This window comes from Aegilops tauschii, chromosome 1, assembly GCF_002575655.3.
Source record: "Aegilops tauschii subsp. strangulata cultivar AL8/78 chromosome 1, Aet v6.0, whole genome shotgun sequence".
NCBI lineage: Eukaryota > Viridiplantae > Streptophyta > Magnoliopsida > Poales > Poaceae > Aegilops > Aegilops tauschii.
Genome location: NC_053035.3, coordinates 504,204,701 through 504,220,063, shown reverse-complemented (window position 1 = coordinate 504,220,063; position 15,363 = coordinate 504,204,701). Strand labels below are relative to the sequence as shown.

At 49.3% G+C, this 15,363-nt stretch overlaps 1 protein-coding gene across 1 annotated transcript; it reads left to right on the top strand.

The window, feature by feature from the left end:
- Positions 1-8,936: 8,936 nt before the first annotated feature.
- Positions 8,937-13,235, top strand: LOC109767455 (flavonoid 3'-monooxygenase CYP75B3). The gene is made up of 2 exons (XM_020326212.4): positions 8,937-10,125; positions 12,261-13,235. Exons 1-2 carry the CDS (start codon positions 9,136-9,138, stop codon positions 12,903-12,905), a joined length of 1,635 nt encoding a protein of 544 aa, XP_020181801.2. The 5' UTR covers positions 8,937-9,135; the 3' UTR covers positions 12,906-13,235.
- Positions 13,236-15,363: the final 2,128 nt, after the last annotated feature.

The window sequence follows — 15,363 nt, the reverse complement described above, 5'->3', positions numbered from 1 at the left end:
CCGACTCAGGTGGTCCAAGTATCCACCAACAATATTACCACTAGTGAAATAAATCACCACTCCTCGAGCCTCACCATGCTATGCCGGGCATACTCGTCTCGACGAGGGATTAGGGACAAGCTCATGTCTACCCAAGACCACGACTTTCCCGGCTTCCTACCGGTGTGCAAGAGAAGCTCACGAGGATGACCCAAATCACTAGTGTATCCATTGCTGACCACAAAACAACTCCAAAGTGCACTCCTGCACGAGACCATATCGATACATAAAGCTATCACATACTCCAAGTCAAAAGGTGTTGTGATCGCATCCCAACACCACAACAAAATATTATGCCAGAGTTCAGAAATGCTTGCCTTCAAGAGTATGCATAGGATGCACTTTTTGGAAGCTTCCCTTTTCCTCCAAAATCCTATTTTGCAAATATACAAATAACAAATATTTCAAACACAGTACCAAAAGTTGTCTCAAATATTTTTGAAATAAATCTTAAAATAAACTAGATGAAAATTGAGAGAGGTAGGAAAAAGAATCAACTCATTTGGAGTTTTATTTTAAAAGTTATAGCCAGTCAAAGTTTGGTCAAATCTCTGTTTTTAAATAAAACCAGAAAAGAAAACGATTCAGAAGAAAATACGCTTTCGCAGTAGAGGAGACGCACTCGGGAGTTTGCGCCGTCACTTAAACAGAGAGAGGGCGGCTGCGCGGGTCACTGACAGTGGGTCCAGAGGGCCCACTGGTCAGGTTTGACCGTTTCTCCCCTCCTTCTCCTCTCTTCTGCCCGACGGGAGCGGGGCTCCGGCGATCGCCGTCGACGAGCGGCAGCGCCTCACGGGCATCCAAGGGCAGGATGGAACGGCTACACCGAGGCGGTCCTCTAGGTGGTGGTTGGGTCGTCGGAGGTGGAAGGAATCGCCGGCGGCGAGCTCCGCGGCGGAGAAAAGCTACGGTGGTGAAGTGACTTTGGTGCTCCGGTGGTCTCCGATCGAAGTTGAGTAGCTGGGCAGCTCCGCAAGGACCAGAGGGAGCGACTGGTGGTGTTGGATTGGTGGGGGAGGGCTTGGCTGCGAAGAACGTCACTGGATTGCGGCGGCGACCGAACTTGCCGGAGTTGAGGAGGATGGCCACTACGGGTCGATCTACTGCGTGGGAAGCTCTACGGGGAGTGTCTGATGTCGCCTGAAGCCTTAAACGAGCTTGGGGTTCCCTTTTATAACGTGACAAGGCTGGCTCCGCGGCGGCAGAAGATAAGATCGCCGGCGACCACTTTCCTGTAGTTGCAGGGTATCGTGGCGGCGACGAACGCGTGCCGACGAGCGGGAGGATAAGAACGGCCTGTGCTCTGGGGCAGCTGGCGTGCGCTGGCGGTTTGGGCGGCGCTGTCCGCGGCGGAATCTGCTGCCGATGCCGGCGTGCTGCCAAGGCGGCACTGCAGAGTGCCAAGGGGAGCTTGGAGGGTGCTGGAGAGAGGGTGAGTGCCTGGCGGGGTTCGGTAGGTGAGCAGGGGTCAGAGATGGGACGCGACGAGGGCGGCAGTGCGGCGTGTCGGTGTAGTGCGCGCGCGTGCAAAACGTGCGCTCTGGGCGCGCCCAGAGCACGCACGGCACCTGCTCGACGAAATGCCAGCGCGCTCTAGAGCTCGAGGGTGGAGCTAGCGCTGCACAGGATGGAGGTAGGGGTAACAAGGCACTCAGTGGACAAGGTGGATCGGTCAGGGGTTCAAGCCCATAATGCAAACCAGAGAGCTTGCCAAAAAGGACTGTGCACACCAGGTGTTCGACAGAATGTCATATGCACTTCGGCAACTCTTGGAGTGGCCAAAATCTCCAGATCAGTGTCTCTTTAGATGCAGGAGATGGTGGTAAGATTAGTTTGGCAAAAACGGAAAGTTGATAGTGCAAGAATTTTAGAAAACCAGTTTTGGGCAGAAACTAAAGGCTGACATTGCATGCACCAAAAATATGCCAAAGGGTCCAATCTCCTGGACTTAAGAGTTTGGTAGGGAGGACTATAGGTAGGAAAAAGCTCAAAGGTATTAGAGCAAAATAAAAATGGGTTGCAGTACAAATCACCAAACTGGACCAGAATGGAAATGAAGATGATTCACTTAAATTTTTCAAAGAACATTACTGGGTTTTTGCTTGAAGATGAATTGTATGCATCCATTGACATCTTCAAACCCTTGGAAGAAATTTTAAAGAAATATTTAAATGGGTTGTAGTGTAAAATACCTACTGGACCAGATTTGAAAAATTGATGTGGAGCTCAAAATCTCCAATGACCAAAAAATGTTTTTGCATAAAAGTGATGGGGAAAACTCACATGACATCCCCAAATTTTGGTGAAATTTTTAGAAGCATTTATCAAATGGTTGCAGTGCAAAAAGGAGCTCCAAATTTATGAAAGATCATTTTAAAAGAATTAAAACTCATGAAAAATAATTATGCAAATAAATCCACTGATAAAGGATTGATTTTTGTAAAGAGGGCACACAAGTCCAAAAATACTCTTTGAAGGTTTTTTCTCACTTGAAGCAAAAATCCAAAAATCATAAAATGTAAAACTGGACAAATGGAAAAGTTTTATTTCCTGACAACATTTTAATAAAAAAAAACAAGGCCAAAATTTTGGGGGTGTCACACGTTCCTTTGCATCAAGACGTTGGGGAAGTGGATGGTTGGTGTTTAGCCGGTGTTCGCGGTAACCCGGCAGAGGATTTTCACCAACCGGAGATGTGTCTCGAGCATAGAACCAAGTTTGGTTCCAATCTTTGGGGTGGCTATATAGCTTGGCGTGAGGAAAACTGACATCTTTCCTCTTTTGAATAATGACTCCACCAAGTTCTTGGCATGGCCCGTCAACAAATTCAGTTTGGCGATTTAAGTAATAAAATTCTCTGAATAGATCAACCGTGGGTTCTTCTTGAAGATAGGCTTCACAGAATACTTGAAAATTGCAAATATTAGACACGGAGTTGGGTCCGATGTCTTGAGGATGCAGTTGGAGGAAATGGAGCACATCACGGAAATTTTTTGAGCCAGGAGGGCTAAACCCCCGACCCAAGTGATCAGTAAAAACAATTAATTCTCCATCCTTGGGTTGAGGAGGGACTTCATCGCCAGGAGCTCTCCAATGGATATACTCCTTTTTGGCTAAGCCTCCAGTGACGACATGATTGTTCAAATCTGCCTCAGTAATCCGGGATTTGACCCAATTGCAGGAAGTATATGTCTTAGCCATTTCTGGAAAAAGATTACGCCAGTTTAAGATCACATGGTTAAGCCGGCTTATGATTCAAGGACAAACAATAACGAAGCACAATCAGATATTAAGCCGGAGCATGATATTACAAGCTTACTGAAAAGATATTGGCGGCTTAAAAGGGGACTAATGACACCTGGCGGGTTATTATTTTTAAATTAAGCAGTCCATACCACTGTTGAAGGAACAGATCTACGGATGGAAGTTGCTAAGTGATGAAAAGCAGGTTTCACAGATCGATGTTCTAATTTTGGATCTAATGCGCGTCAGGAAATAAAAATATTCAGACCTAAATATGGGAGCTTGAGCAGTTCACAAGATCCAGATTGAATCTTCTATGCAAAAGGAGATGTTCTGATGATGAAAAAGGAACTATGGCTATGGCCGCACAAGAAAGGTATCAAGTTTGAGTTGAATATCCATGCTATAGCGAAGAACAGTGAAGAACGGCAATGAGCTTCCATGGACTCGTGTAAACCCTAATGAGATCTACGGAGGAGGAAGAGGAAGAACTTACCAAGGCTGTTGAGCGGTGGAGGCGCGCGAGTGGAATCTGGTACGAACAGGTTGATGCAGCGGCCATTGACGAAGCAGAGGCGAGGGTTGCCGGCGGCGGCGGAGCACGAGTGCTAGGGCGTCGCGAGGAAGAAGACAAGACGAAGAGGCGGAGGGGGGAAAGTGAAAGGGAACCCCGGCCCTATTTATAAGGCGAATGGATAAGTGGCAAGTGCGGGAATCGAGGAGGTCAAAAAACGGATCTGTAACAGTGCAGACGCCTCAATTTTCGCAGATTCATTAAAAATAAGGAGATACATTAAAGATTTTGGCTCTGTAAAATTAATGGCAGGTGATGTCACGGTGGGTTATCATGATCCCAGAGGATGACGTCATGGCGAGTTACAAGTTTCGCGAAGGTTATGAAGGAGGGATTTTTCTAAGTGTTGAAGATTGATGTGAACAGGTTCAGATCAACCTGGGGCCTAATGTTGGGGATATAGTTATTGAGTTAACCCGCCCAAGAGGGGTCGGGCTATATTCATGGCGACTCATAAAGACAAAGCCCAAGAAGGAATTGAAGAGGGCGGTTCATGAAGATAACTTATGAAGGGCCCAAGGCCCAAAGGCGGCTTAAGGCCCGTAGGTGTAAACCGCCATATGTATATAAGTTGTATGATAAGGCAATTGTAGTTAAGTCACCGGGCCGGACAAGTTTATGAGCCGGCCGGGACTCTGTAAGCCACCGGGCGTCAACTTGAGTATATAAAGGGACGACCCGGCGGCGAGTTAAGGGCAAGAAAGAAGAGATCGAAAGCTAGGTCAAGTGTATTCGCTCCCTGGTAATCGAGACATAACTAATACCGCCTCAACTGGATTAGGCCTTTACCTTCACCGCAATGGGCCGAACCAGTATAAACTCCCTATGTCCTATGTCCCGTTTTAACCCCTTTAAGCTAATCTCGTTGTGATGGCTCCACGACTAAGTCCTCACACTAGGACATCTGCTGTGACAATCCCACGACACGCGCCTTGTGACGATCCACAGAGCCATCTAATTTATGCTTGAGCTTGAAAACCCATTTGCAGTCAATGACATTAACACGAGATGGAGGAGGAACTAGGGTCCAGGTACCATTCTGATGTAGTGCGTCAAGCTCAAGTTGCATGGCGCGACGCCACTCCGGAGATGTCACCACCTCACGGTGAACAGTAGGCTGCCGGGTCGCCAGGAACGCATGGCGAGACGGGTCATATGTGACCGTACCATCCTTGCGCTGCAGAAGAGTATGAGTGTTGTCGCGGGTGCGCGTCACCATTGCATGAGCTGGAGCAGCGGATTCGGATGCCACAGACGATCCAGGAGGGGCGCATGCAGCCGTACGAGCGGGAGAATCCGCCTGGGATCCCGCGTCGCGAGCTGTCGCAGGAGCGGCTGACAGATCCGTCTCGGATCCCGAGCCGCGGGTGGGATCAGCCAGCGACCCCACAGCAGGTTCCCGCCCTGCAGAGGCCACGCAGACCGGCCCATCCGTGGGTCCTACCATGACCGAAGGAGGCGACGAGGTCAGCCCAGAGGCCGGTCCCGCCGGGTCGGGAGACGCGCGTGCATGGGAGGCAGGCGACGCTGGCGAGGAGGACGGCCTCCCATCCGCAAGCGCCACGTGGCCCACTGGAGGCATGGGCTCACCCCGGTCGCTGTCGCCGGAGGGCGCGTGATCCGAGGAAGGATCTGCTCCGGATCCGGCGCCCGGATCCTCCTGGGATCCTGTAGTTGGGATTTTCTGTGGCAACGAGGATCCTGCATCCAGGTTAGTTCGCGAAACAGACGTGCCATAACTCAGGTGGTCATGCGGAAATAGGAGAATGGCATTTTCAGCAACCCAGGTGGAACAGGAGTAGTTTGGGCAGTGGCAAATGGAAAAATATTCTCGTCAAAAATTACGTCACATGAAATGTAAACACGGGCTGTGGGCAAGTGGAGACACTTGTAGCCCTTGTGACGAGTACTATAGCCGACAAAAACACATTGTTGAGACCTAAAAGCGAGTTTTTGAGTGTTGTATGGCCTTAAGTTGGGCCAACAGGCAGAACCAAATGTGCGGAGAGAATTGTAGTCGGGTTTAGTATTGAATAATTTTTCCATAGGGCTCATGTTGCCGATGACACGGCTAGGGAGGCGATTAATGAGATAACAGGCAGAAAGGTACGCCTCATCCTAGAACCGCAAAGGCATAGACGCATGTGATAAGAGGGAAAGACCCATGTCAACAATGTGACGATGTTTCCGTTCGGCGGAACCATTTTGCTGGTGTGTGTGTGGGCAAGATATGTGATGTGTGATGCCAAGTTGATGGAAAAAAGTATTGTGAAGTTTCTCGTATTCCCCACCCCAGTCAGGTTGAACGCATATGAGTTTGCGAGAGTAAACGTTCAACATGGGCAAGATAATCACGAAAAACATCAGACACATCACATGTTCTTTTAAGAAGATAGATCCACACAAACTTATTATAATCATCAATAAACGATACATAGTACTGGAACCCACCAGAGGAAGTCTTGGCAGGTCCCCACACATCGAGAAAACAAGTTCTAATGGAAACAAGGAAACACTTGAAGATCTAGGAAAAGGTAACTGATGTGCTTTGCCTTGTCGACAAGCATTACACACATGCATCAAAGACGACTAGAAGATGGCAATTTATTGGACGCCAAAACATGCTGAACGACTTGTGTGGATGGGTGGCTGAGCCTAGCATGCCAATCTTCAGCAGAGAGCCGAACCGAAGATAGGGCACGAAAAGGTGCGGGCCGAATAGGGTAAAGTCCATTTTCACATCTGCCTTGAAGAAGGACCCTCTTGGTGATCAAATCCTTCATAATAAAATGGGTAGGATAATATTTTAGATAAGCATGATTATCAATGGCAAGACGATTAACAGAGAGAAGATTTTTATCTGCATCGGGAACATGTAAGATGTTGCGAAGTTTAAGGTTGGCAGAAGGGGTAGGGAGGATTGCATGACCACGATGAGCTATGTGCAAACCTGAGCCGTCGGCGGTGTGGATGCGGTCCCTCCTCGGGTACTTCTCCCTTATGGTGAGGCGATCCAGATCTGAGGTGATGTGGTCGGACGCCCCCGTGTCAGTGAACCAGGTCGGTTCACCGAGGATAGACGGCGGAGAAGCAGCCGCCAGGCCGGCCATCTTGGAGTGTTGGGGTTGAAACGCATGATTGTAGCGTTGCCCACATTCCCAGGCATAGTGCCCGGGGCCACGACAGAGTTGGCATTGGATGCGGGTGTCAGCACCACCCCCGTAGTCACCACGGTCACCACCACCACGGTTACCACCGTAGTCACCCTGCTGGCGATTGCCGCCGCGGTCACCGCGATTGCCACCGCGGTCACCGCGATTGCCACCGCGGTTGTTGTTGTCGTAGTCACCGCGGTCACCTTGAATACCGCGGCCCTTGCCACGGTAGTTGCTACGGTTGCCACCGCGGTTGTTGTTGTTGTTGCCGTTCTTGTCGCGGGCGACGTAGTTGAGAGAAGAGCCGCCGACGTGAAGATGAAGGCGAGCAACATGGTACTCGCGGCGACGCTCGAAGGAGAGAGCGTGGGAGTAGAGCTCCCCCAGAGTCATCTCATCGATCCGGGTCGTAACAGCAGTAATGAGAGGCTCATAGTCGCTATCAAGATCGGTGATGACGGCGGTGATGATGTCGTCATCCCGCATGGGACGCCCAGCAACCGCTAGCTGGTCGACGTAGGAGCGGATCTTGGCGAAGTAATCCACCATGGAGAGGTTGGCCTTGCGGAATTTGGCCATGTCAAGCTTGATCTGCACAACACTAGCACGACAATTGGCAGAATACGTCTCCTCAAGATGCGCCCAGATGGCGCGAGAGGTGTCAAAGCGAATAACCTGCTGGAGAACATCATCCGCGAGGGAGGCGAGCAGGTAGCTAAGAAAAATCTGGTCCTGACGGTACCAGACATCATACTCGGGATTGAGCGCACGTTCCCCCTTGTCATCAGGTGGAAGGAGCCGAGGGAGACTGGGAGAAGTGCCATCGACGTAGCCGGTGACATTGGCGATGCAGAGAGGAGGAAGAATCTGTGCTTTCCACAGGAGGTAGTTGGAGATGGTGAGTTTGGCCGTGATGAGGCTAGCAGAGGGAGGCGGAACGGAAGAGGTGGATGACGCCGAGAGGGAAGCCGGTAGAGCAAGGGAGGTCATGGCTGAGGAAGTCATGGCGCCAGCGGAAGGAGAACCCATCTAGCAGTTATGTGAGAGGGCCTGATACCATGTGAAACTAGGAGATGTAGATTAGATTGGCTCACCTGGAACGGCGGCCTTTGAGTTCATTATATGCTCAGCCATCTAGCTAGGGCTTCGGCAGTGCCGGATATACACAAGAGTTGTTACAGAGGATATACATAACCCTAGATACTAACAACCTTCTTATCCTAACAACATATGGTTTAACAAGACAAACCTATACACACGCCGACGATGCTAGATGCACCATCGAGACTAGGATCGGACGTGTGAAACATTATTCATACCGAGGGACATCGTCACCGCCACATAATTAATGCCAAGCAAGACGTTGAACCTAACAAGAATGAGAGCAGGGTCTGTCCCACCGGTCGAGTGCAAGGTCCTCTGCACCACCACCGGCGACGGCGCCCACCGGAGGTGGAGTAGATCTAATCGCCGGTGAGTCTTTCCTTGGGAGGAGGAAAGAACCGAGCCCTAGGCAAACATACACTATTTATTGGTTTGGCTCATTTGGCATCAGCGCCCCTACTAGCATCGGTTCCCTATGTTTCTAATTTGGCAGCACCCCCACAATGGGCGGAACTAGTGGTAAAAGCTAGTTTGGCATTTGGCACCATCATTTTGGCATACGTACATTGTGGATGCCCTAAAGCTCCTTTTAGATTCATTTAAAGCTACTTTATTTTTGCAACTGTGTTTTACAAGAAGTTAGAAAGAGTTTGTGGTGACGTGGAAGAAACATAGAGAGGAGTAGTTAACATATGCGGCTGCCAAGTGAGTGAGTGATGCACATCCCATTTTGGCCATCTCCAAAAGTCGTTTGGAAAGCTCTGTTGTTTGTCCTTCTTCCTCGGACTGTGCATGCCAAGTGCAGGCTCTTGGGTTGGGTAGTTGGGAGGACTGGAGCTAGCGCCACCCATTCTTCTTCCTCCTCACTTGTTTCTTTCTTTCTTTCTTTCTTTCTTTCTTTCTTTGTTGTGAGAGATGAGGGCGTGGGCGTGGGCGGGTAGGTAGCAGGACTGGTAGATCCGGCGATTTAGGTGGAGCACGCGCTCTCCAGAGCTCCCATATTTATACGGCCGCGTCTGCATGCCATGCGCCCGCCCAACTAACAAACAAACATCCCCGCATCCACTGCCACCCTCCATGACCCCAGCCGCCATGGATCACGACCTGCTCCTTCTCCTCGCCTCCCTCGCCGCCGTCATCGTCGCCGCCGTCTGGCACCTCCGCGGCCATGGCAGCGGAGCCAGGAAGCCGAAGCTGCCGCTGCCGCCCGGGCCGAGGGGGTGGCCGGTGCTGGGCAACCTGCCGCAGCTGGGCGACAAGCCGCACCACACCATGGCGGCCCTCGCGCGCCTCCACGGCCCGCTCTTCCGCCTCCGCTTCGGCAGCGCCGAGGTCGTCGTCGCCGCCTCCGCCAAGGTCGCCGGCAGCTTCCTCCGCGCCCACGACGCCAACTTCAGCGACCGCCCGCCCAACTCGGGCGCCGAGCACGTCGCCTACAACTACCAGGACCTCGTCTTCGCGCCCTACGGCGCCCGCTGGCGCGCCCTCCGCAAGCTCTGCGCGCAACACCTCTTCTCCGCCCGCGCCCTCGACGCGCTCCGCACCGTCCGCCAGGACGAGGCCCGCCTCATGGTCACCCGCCTGCTCTCCTCCTCGGACTCGCCGGCGGGCCTCGCCGTCGGCCAGGAGGCCAACGTCTGCGCCACCAACGCGCTCGCGCTGGCCGCCGTCGGCAGGCGCGTCTTCGGGGACGGCGTCGGCGAGGGCGCCAGGGAGTTCAAGGACATGGTCGTGGAGCTCATGCAGCTCGCTGGCGTCTTCAACATCGGCGACTTTGTGCCGGCGCTCCGCTGGCTCGACCCGCAGGGCGTCGTCGCCAAGATGAAGCGCCTCCACCGCCGCTACGACCGCATGATGGACGGCTTCATCAGCGAGAGGGGCGACAGGGCTGACGGCGACGGGAATGACCTGCTGAGCGTCATGCTGGGGATGATGCGGCAGTCGCCGCCCGCCGGCGGCGAGGAGGACGGGATCAAGTTCAACGAGACTGACATCAAGGCTCTCCTCTTGGTATGTGTGTACAAACTCAGTACTATTTGTTTTCATGTGTTTATTTATTAAAGCTTTGCTGACCATAACTATACAAGATTAAAGTTCCAAGGTACTACTATAAGATTTTTGTGTTTATTGGTTCAGTTATATACTCAACTTTTTTGTCTTAAAAAACCGATAAATCGCGAGTGGACATGCCACCACGCGCGTCCGGAATCCACACCGCACGCTGCCGCGCGATGCGTGCAGCTTTAATACCCTCTGGCCGTATAAGGAATTCACCTCGTCGTATAGCATTCGGTATAGCGTGTGTATTTGCACCTGACACATGCAGTGCATGGCCCGCGAGGCAGCGCGTGCATTAATCCCACACCCAACATCCCAATGGCAATAATTCAACGATCTAGCAGCCCACATGCGGGCAACATATCTGGTGATACCGCAACTCAAGTGATACAATGCTCCGATGGATCATGGGCCTTTGGATTATGTTGGAAGGGACACGATGAAGGCACACGTGATGAGCAGCTTCTCCACCGCAAAATATACAAAAACACTCTGATTCATGTTATTAATTAAGCATCACGTCCTTTTCCTACTAGTACTATACTAGTTTATGAGCCTCGGTTTCACTTACGGGCAGAAAAAAATGCTTGCTATTGTGCAATCTCCATATAAAATTATGCCATCTCCGTATTTTGCTTTTATACTGCTAAAAGTTCAACAAAATAAATCTAGTAATTTTTTGTTACTTTGTCTGTCAAACACTAATAGTAGTCTGGTATGTCTAGTCCATAAATTTGCATATAATGTCAATTATGATAATCCACAAAGAGTACTATTATAAATGAATATTTTCCGTTGTTGGTCCTCACATATTCCATGTGCCGTTCTAGCTTGTACAATCTCAAATCAGTTGGACAACTGACCTAGTACATGCTATATTTGCTTTCACGGAAGCTAACTGAGTTTTTTGTAGAGAATGTACAAGCAAGCATTTCCAGCTATCTTGAAGAGGAACTGAATCTAATTGAGTGAATGTTGTGGTTAATTAAAATGCACAACTTTTTTTTTCTAAGTTAACACCTACAGTTTTAGAATGTGTATATGTTTTTTACCAGTAGAGCGTGTCGTACTTTTATTTCTTGTGATAACAAGGTTACATGCATCATTTCACGCATGCTTCTGCTAAATAAACAATGGGCAAAATTGAGGAAATCCAGAAATCATCATCTTCCCATTCCCTTGGGCTTAATTAAGTATAGAATCCCGGGTGTTTCTGGTATATTCTGCGGTGGAGGAGCTGGTCATCACCCTTGCATTCATCATGTCCCTTAGAATATGATCTAGCGGTCGAGGATTCATTTGAGCATTGTAGCACCTGAGACCCGTATTACTAGATATGTCCTCCCCACATGCGATGCACATATTAAAGACACAACAGAGGAGTGAATACGCTCAGCTGCCCCTGCAAAACGTAAATGCACCCAACAATCCATTGATGATCCATCAACGCAACGGCCTCCTAGCTGCGTGTCTCCCGCAACAAAGAAATTTGGAGAGATGCTTACGGGCGTGCCGCAGCTAGAAGACGATGACGACATTGCTGGATTTTTCCTACTTGCTAAACGCGAGAGAAGCGTGCAGTGGGTATGTTGTGCAACCGATGCGCTCTCCGTCTGTGCAGAACCCATCTCCACACCTTGCTCTGTTCGTCCACGGTCGACGGAAAGACGAGATGCGCACTGTGAGAACCGAACTTGGCAACAGCTCAGTTATGTCCAGCCAGCGCCCAAAGCAATTATTCAATCGGTTGGGCGTCGCCTGGCCCGTGTATTCATACGACATTAAATGCAGCCCTGACCCACACAACGGCCGTATAAAGTGAGGTATTTGGGAAGCTTGTAATTAAGCCGCCCGGTATTCCAGATGGCTTATTAAAAGTAGTCATCACGACGCACAAGCGGACGTCCTGGATATGGGCTGCGCGTGGCCGCATGTCCCAAAAATCCGCGTCGCTAAAAAACTTTCTTTTTTGTGCGCAAAGATTTTGGTTATGTCACTTTGGTCAGAATCGAGTTTAGTGAAGAGTGCAAAAAATGAGCCATATGTTTTTGTTTTACATGAACTAAAGCACATGTTTCTTCTTTTAGAATCTGTTCACCGCTGGGACGGACACGACATCAAGCACGGTGGAGTGGGCACTGGCGGAGCTGATACGACACCCAGACGTCCTCAAGAAGCTCCAACACGAGCTCGACGACGTTGTCGGAAATGGCCGCCTCGTCACCGAATCTGACCTGCCGCAACTCACCTTCCTTGCCGCCGTCATCAAGGAGACGTTCCGGCTGCACCCGTCGACGCCGCTCTCCCTTCCTCGGGTGGCCGCCGAGGACTGCGAGGTGGACGGCTACCGCATCCCCAAGGACACCACCCTGCTCGTCAATGTGTGGGCCATCGCCCGTGACCCGGCCTCATGGGGGGATGACGTCCTAGAGTTCAGGCCCACCCGATTTCTCCCGGGCGGGTCGCATGAGAGCGTGGACGTTAAGGGGGGCGACTATGAGCTCATTCCTTTCGGGGCGGGCCGAAGGATATGCGCGGGCCTCAGCTGGGGCCTCCGGATGGTCACGCTCACGACTGCCACGCTCGTGCACGCGTTCGACTGGACCTTGGTTGATGGCATGACACCTGAAAAACTCGACATGGAGGAGGCCTATGGTCTCACCTTGCAGCGGGCCGTGCCGCTAATGGTTCAGCCCGTGCCGAGGCTACTGCCGTCGGCGTACACGATGTGATGTTTTATCGTGGATCTTTGGCGTGTTTTGGTTCCTTTCGATCCGATGTACCTTGTGTTAATTATTTCATAATGTTTGGATCGGTTGTAAAAGAAAAGTGTGCGCGGGCGTGGCGGCGGGTTGTCAATTACTCTGGAAAAATAAGCATGACATTATTTTGGAAGGGATGGGAAGGCAAGGAAGACTGGAGAGCTAAATGTCACTCTTGTGATAGTTCTGGTTTTTGTTGCTTGAATTGTACACACTGTATATGTAATATGTTGGCGTTTGTTTTGTTACAAGCAAGCAAACCAAGTGGTGATATTCGATATATATTGGCATTTATTTTAAGCTCCAAGCAAGCAAGCACCTTGTAATTAAGTGGTGAAAAATGAACAAGTGGTGAAATACTTTTCATTCATCTTAATTGTTTTTCTTTCAGACATGAAATCTATGTGAGGAAGATGCTACTAATTAATTCTATCACGCCTTTGCACTTCCTCACAGTTACTCATTTACGATTGCAGACATAGAAACAAACCAAACTTCATCCTTTTCACCCTACCGTGGATGCTCTTTCTGGTGCATGCGGAGGGTGAATCCTATTTTTAATTTATCAATCTACCTTTTCTTTATAAATGAACATTTTTTCAAAACAAGGTGAATATTTTTCAATATATACTTAACATTTTGTAATACATGGTGAATCATTTCGAAATATACGCTAATTGTTTTGTAATATATGGTGAATAATTTTTATATACATTAAGATCTTTTATTACACACTAAATATTTTGTAATATATGGTGAACCATTATTCCTGAATATACAGTGAATGCTTATATACGGCAAACGTTTTTAAAACTAAAAACTCTTTTCTAACCAGAACATAAATATATTTAAATATATATTTTTCATAACTTTAGAATATTCAATTTATTGTAAGAGCATATTTTGAAAAAAAATATTTTATGGAATTTTTAGAAACATATAGTTTCACCAGAAAATTAGAAAATTATAAATGGACCGATTTACTTCTGGCTATTTTAGATAAATGCGGGTGTTTCCTCGGGGAGCTCCTAGTCAGCGCCTTTGGCGCCAACTAGGAGTTCCGGCGCCCACGCTGCCACGCCTATGGGCCGGCCCAAAACGGAGGCGCAACCAAGATGAAACAAAACAGAAAAAATGCGCGGGTGAGAAGTATCGAACAACCGACCTCCTGTCCCAGAGTACAACGCGCTAACCAGTCGGCCACTTGGGCACATCTAATATCAAGCTTCGTTTCCCAGTTTTCTTATTTCTTTTTTCGTTTTTCGTTTTTTGTTTTTGTTTTTTGTTTTTTCTTCCTTATATGATGAATTCTTTTCAGATACGTGAACTCTTATCAAACCGATCGAATGTTTTTCATTTTTCGAATGTCTGCATTTTATTCAGCATGAGAAAAATCCAGAAAATAGCTATTGTGCGTACAAGCTAGACCTGTCAAAGGCCTATGACAGGGTCGACTGGGGGTTCTTGAAGCAAGCGATGGAGAGGATGGGTTTCTCTCACCGGTGGGTGCAATGGATTATGACATGTGTCACCACGGTGAGCTATTCTGTTAAATTTAATGGAGCCCTTCTGGATTCGTTTGCACCGACGCGAGGGCTTCGGCAAGGTGACCCCTTATCCCCCTTTTTGTTCCTCTTTGTGGCTGATGGATTATCTGCTCTATTGAGACAGGGAGTGCAAGATCATGCCTTCCAACCAGTGAAAATATGTAGTAGGGCGCCGGGAATATCACATCTCCTGTTTGCAGATGACACACTCTTATTCTTTAAAGCTAGCGTTGAGCAAGCTCAGTATGTAAAGGGTGTCCTTCAGAGTTACGCGGGAGCCACGGGCCAGCTCATAAATCCGCAAAAGTGCTCTATTCAGTTTGGTGACAACTGCCCTTTGGTGATACAAACAGCAGTTAGACAAGTACTGCAGGTACACAATGTTGAGTTTGAAGGGAAATACCTCGGTTTACCTACCCCGGATGGGCGCATGCATAAAGGTAGATTCCAAATGCTGCAGGCAAGCTTAACTAAGCGAATTATGGCCTGGGGGGATACGCTCTCACAGGCAGGGAAGGAAACACTGATCAAATCTGTCCTGCAAGCTATCCCCACTTACATAATGGGAGTGTTCAAACTACCTTATTCTGTGTGCGATGATCTCACCCGTTTGGTCAAGAAACTTTTGGTGGGGGTCTAAAGAAGGCAAGAGGAAGACACACTGGCGAGCATGGGAGAAATTGATTGAACCAAAAGGAAAGGGGGGCCTTGGCTTCAGGGACTTCCGCATCTTCAACCAAGCATTGCTAGCTCGGCAAGCTTGGCGCCTTATAACAAGGCCGAACTCCTTGTGCTCCCAGGTTCTCAAAGCAAAATATTACCCTAATGGGTCCCTTGAGGACACTGTTTTTTCAGGTAACGCGTCACCGACTTGGCATGCT

Coding starts and splice junctions, on each gene's coding strand:
- LOC109767455 (XM_020326212.4), top strand. CDS start 9,136: ATGCCATGCGCCCGCCCAACTAACAAACAAACATCCCCGCATCCACTG. Junction 10,126..12,260: donor ACATCAAGGCTCTCCTCTTG/GTATGTGTGTAC, acceptor TTCTTCTTTTAG/AATCTGTTCACCGCTGGGAC.